This window comes from Chelonoidis abingdonii, chromosome 22 (genome assembly GCF_003597395.2).
Source record: "Chelonoidis abingdonii isolate Lonesome George chromosome 22, CheloAbing_2.0, whole genome shotgun sequence".
In the NCBI taxonomy this organism is placed as follows: domain Eukaryota; kingdom Metazoa; phylum Chordata; order Testudines; family Testudinidae; genus Chelonoidis; species Chelonoidis abingdonii.
The window spans coordinates 4,541,377-4,545,633 of NC_133790.1; the positions used below are offsets into that span (position 1 = coordinate 4,541,377).

General features: G+C 40.3%; 1 protein-coding gene across 1 annotated transcript in view; it reads right to left on the reverse strand.

The window, feature by feature from the left end:
- Positions 1-274: 274 nt before the first annotated feature.
- ISCU (iron-sulfur cluster assembly enzyme) overlaps positions 275-4,257 on the reverse strand; it is a 5,063-nt gene continuing 1,080 nt past the window's right edge. Inside the window, exons 2-5 of the mRNA XM_032805439.1 lie at positions 3,766-3,938; positions 2,808-2,918; positions 1,886-1,964; positions 275-864 (exon numbers count right to left, since the gene is read on the reverse strand). Coding sequence (XP_032661330.1) covers positions 767-864; positions 1,886-1,964; positions 2,808-2,918; positions 3,766-3,938 — 461 coding nt within the window. The 3' untranslated portion in view covers positions 275-766. The remainder of the gene's footprint in view (positions 865-1,885; positions 1,965-2,807; positions 2,919-3,765; positions 3,939-4,257) is intronic.

Genomic DNA, 4,257 nt, shown 5'->3' on the forward strand with positions numbered 1-4,257 from the left:
CTGATGGCAAAAGTGGTACTTTAACTAGAAAAATCAGTATATTGTTCCTGCCTATTCTTAACAGCTTATGAATGTACTGCCTTCTAGTGGCCATTACCTGCTCTTTCAGTTCAGTTTTTGGTTGTTAAATGCCATAGGATGAAACAGGGTTGTTTGTGTTTTTAAAGTAGCCTCTAAACAGATATTCCCTAAGTTTTGAAATGCTAGGAACCGAACTGTAGGGTGGATGGATATGAATGCCCCAAAGAGTCATGAAATGGACTTAACACAACTGTACCCAACAGGAATCGCCATAGACTGTTTAATATATTATATACAGCATATGCAATAAAACTGATCTGCAATTTCCTGCATAAACATTCAGATCAAGGCAAAACACTTTCCAATATAACCTCTCTCTATACAAAACCTTAGGCAAAACTATACATTTAGTCTATGAATTTTAGCCCTTCCAACATTTGAAACCCCAGGATTTTCATTGCTGAAAACTCAACTGTCACACTCAGAACTCTGTCTCCTTCACCTGTACACTTAAGAAGTCAAGATAGGACAGTAGCGTGTGCTGAAATAAGCTCAAAAAAATTCCAGTAATTTGAGCACCACAATGGTGGTTTAATACATGTGGAACAGTGAAACATTGTGCATCTCTCATGTGCGTCTTACAGCTTCATTTAGTACTGCACTGGTTCTCATCTCTAACATCTAAAGTAATTGCACTGTATATTTAAGTGGAATGAGAAAGCAAGCTTTACAGTCTCATACAGGTTTAGGCTTTGGCTGCTTTCTTCTCTGGCTCTTCTTTCTTAGGATCCTGTTTCAACTTGTAATCTGCCAGAGCAGCCTTGATTGCATCTTCAGCTAGCACTAAAAAGCAAAAGAGAGAATGAGCACTTTGAAACTTGTTTGTAAGTGAGGGGGGAGGGGGAATGATCCACTTTCTAAAAATGTGTCAAATACACTGTAAGACTATCCAGCAGGGACACTAGCAGAAACAGAGAAGGCTAGATCTTCTTGCAGGTCACAGCTGAGATACATGAGAAGAGTTTCTACAGCAAAGCTTGCCCTGGCTCCTGCCTGCACTATTCCTTAGTTGAGGAAATGCTCTTAATTTTCTGAGGAATTAACTGAAGTTTTAGACAGACACCCCCGGCTTCTCGCCTCTTCCACTTGCCAATCGACTGCACATCCGTCTCATTCAACATCCTTAATCTGGGTTATGTTCCTTTCAAGGGAGCCAACCAAGGAGGTTTTAATTTATTTTATATATTATATATATAAAATAAATAAATAAAAAAACAGAGCCTATGCCATCTTTTCTGCTTTGTCATACCAGTTTCAGAAACATCAATTCTGGTAGTCATTTGTTTCTGAACTTACACCGAATCTTTAAAGTCCATGACTAACATTTTGGAGAAAGGAAAACTGGTCAGACAAGACTCTTTCTGATTAAATGCTCAGGTTTCAATTCTTGGCTCTGATGTCACTTCACTAGTTCTCTAGTCACCACAGACTCTTCTAGATGAAAGACCTGGTTTCTAATGTAAAAATAAAAGCAGAATGTCTTCTAGGCCTTCATTGTACCCCCCAAAGCAGCCAACCCCTGATTTGTTTCTTTTGCAGGTCACCTTTAAAAAGAGATCAGTAGAACTGGGCACTTGACTTGGGAGAGCTTATGGCAGACTCAAAAGACTGGTAACACTAGTTACATCCTGATGCACCCATGTAAGTCCTCTGCAAATACCTAGAGACCACAACAGTAAGAGCTAGAGTCTAGAGTCAAATTGCACTAAGTTGTACCATGTTTCTGGGCTTTGTCAGACAACACAGATTTTAATTTTTAAAATAGTTCGGTGTTTAAACAAACTGTATTTAACTTGTGACTTACTAGAACAGTGTAGTTTAACTGGAGGAAGGCAGAGCTCTTTAGCAATATCAGTATTTCTGATCTTCAAGGCTTCGTCAACCTGAAATGTATAAACCTGTTAATATAACATTGACTGCTTGTCACCAAACACCTGAGGTGGTGTACATGCGCCACAGATTTGTGAAAGGGCTGTTTTGAGGACTAGCCTTCAGGATGGGGGTTCAGAGAAAAACATAGGAAGAATTATTTCGTTATACTCAATGATGGTGCACAAGTATTTTAAAGGATTGTGTATAAACAAAATTGACATAATCACCCCATCAACATCTTTCCCATTCTCCTTCCATCCCAAAAGACTAGATTTAAAGAGAAGGTTTTCAAATGAACAGTCGCAGATGACCGAAGTCAAGGCACCCACTAGTGTTCCAGGCTGTGACCTTACAAGGAACCTGTATTGGCTGTTTGTGCATTTACAGCTGTATGGCACTATGCATATAAGACTGACAACTTGATGTTTTAGACTGATGGGAAAAGGATAGTTAGAAACCTAAATAATCTCATAAGAGCTTCTTATTTGTTGGAAGAAGTCATAGTGCCTGTGGGGAAGAGAATATACATAAATTATTTCTGGCTATGTACGCTACGGCCATTCTGAAAATCATCAAGCTACCTAAGAAAGAGCTGCCTTTCCAGAAATGAAAGTTAAAAGTACTGAACTAGAAAAGTCAAATTCCCATGATAGGGATGGAAAAGATTCTTAATCTCCCTCAATCAAGAAAAAAAATTCATGCTAGGTAAAATGTAAACTCCATACTATACTTTTCAGACCACTGTTCCACATATGGTCTCTGATAATGGATGGTGTAGCATTAATAGCAACCTCTGGAGACTGCTGCCAGCTCCTGTGTAATATGCTCTTTCACAGGTGTGAAGTCAGTTTTACCGTTTTTCCTTTAATCCATTCTGTGGCCAATGAGCTTGAGGCAATTGCTGATCCACAGCCAAATGTTTTGAATCTTGCATCAATAATTTTTCCATTTTTATCCACTTCAACCTGCAAGAGTTTCCAATGACATCAGTTCCGTTGATATCACATTCTTGTACTAATAACACTGAAGAGGACTCAATTGGATAATGGTTTAATTTAAGCCTAGTCATATAGAAGTCTGGGGCAAGATTCCCTTTTCCCTGGTGTTCAGTGAAGCAGGATAGGTAGGGCCTATGACTGAGGCAAGGAATGTTGTAAAACATTTACATTTTAGTTCTAGAAATAGAAAGTTATTTTACTAATGGTTTAAGATGCAGTTACTGGTAGTTTTCAGAGGACAAAATCCATTTATAGTCTACTTAGGTGCAAAAAGTGAGTTAAAAACAGTCTGCAGCTCTGAAACCTGCCCCTGAATCCTCCTTTTATTCTTTGTGGTTTTACCAGAAGATTTTCCTTTTTTAATCCCCCCTGCCCTGGCCTTATGTTGTGTGAAGAATCCACAATGGGGGAAATGACTATACATGGGAAACAGTGAACGTTCACAAAATGCTATCAGATGTATAAACAAGGCAGAAACCTCTCTCTAGCTTAAGGTGCTACTTGTAATACCATTAGATGAGAATTCTCTGACAGAAGTGTCATGATTAGGTGGCTCTCATTTAAGAAAGCTCATATTCCATAGCTTTCCATTTTGTAATATTACTTTGTCTCATCATCAGCTGTTCTTTCTTGCAAACAACTTATGATTGTCAATATAATCAGTGTGGTCAATTCATAATATTAATTATACTAGAATTCTCTCTCTGTGATTAGAGCTATAAATACATACAGCTTAACTTCAAGTCACTAGATAACAAAATTAGCATTTGTTAGCGACACAGAAATAAGCGAGACATTATGTATGTAAGCTCACCTGTAGTTTCATCACATCGCCACAGGCAGGAGCACCCACTAATCCAGTGCCAACGTTCTTTGCACTCTTATCAAGGGAGCCCACGTTTCTAGGATTCTCATAGTGATCCACTACCTGCAAGGGAATTTGCTCTGCAATGACTATGGTGTCTACAGTCCGGGGCAGAGAAAGTGCTCATATAGCCTGTGCGGTTTAAAACATGCATCAGACAAAGCCCAGCACATGGCAAGGCACAGCTGACCGATCCCCAAAGATAGGGGCTCTCAGCCAGTGCATGGGGGTTCATAAGCCCCCTTGTCCCCCAAAAGCCAGACCCCTTTCTCATCTCCCACCCCCAAGATCCCCATACAACTCTCAGGATCCCACTCTATCCCCCTTCTCACCCCCAATGCAGCTCCCACTCCCCCATTCCCTTACCCCCCCAGTCCCCAATCCTGCTCCCACCCCCCAGTCCTGCACCCCCCATCCGCCAATGCTGCTCCCACCCCCCAG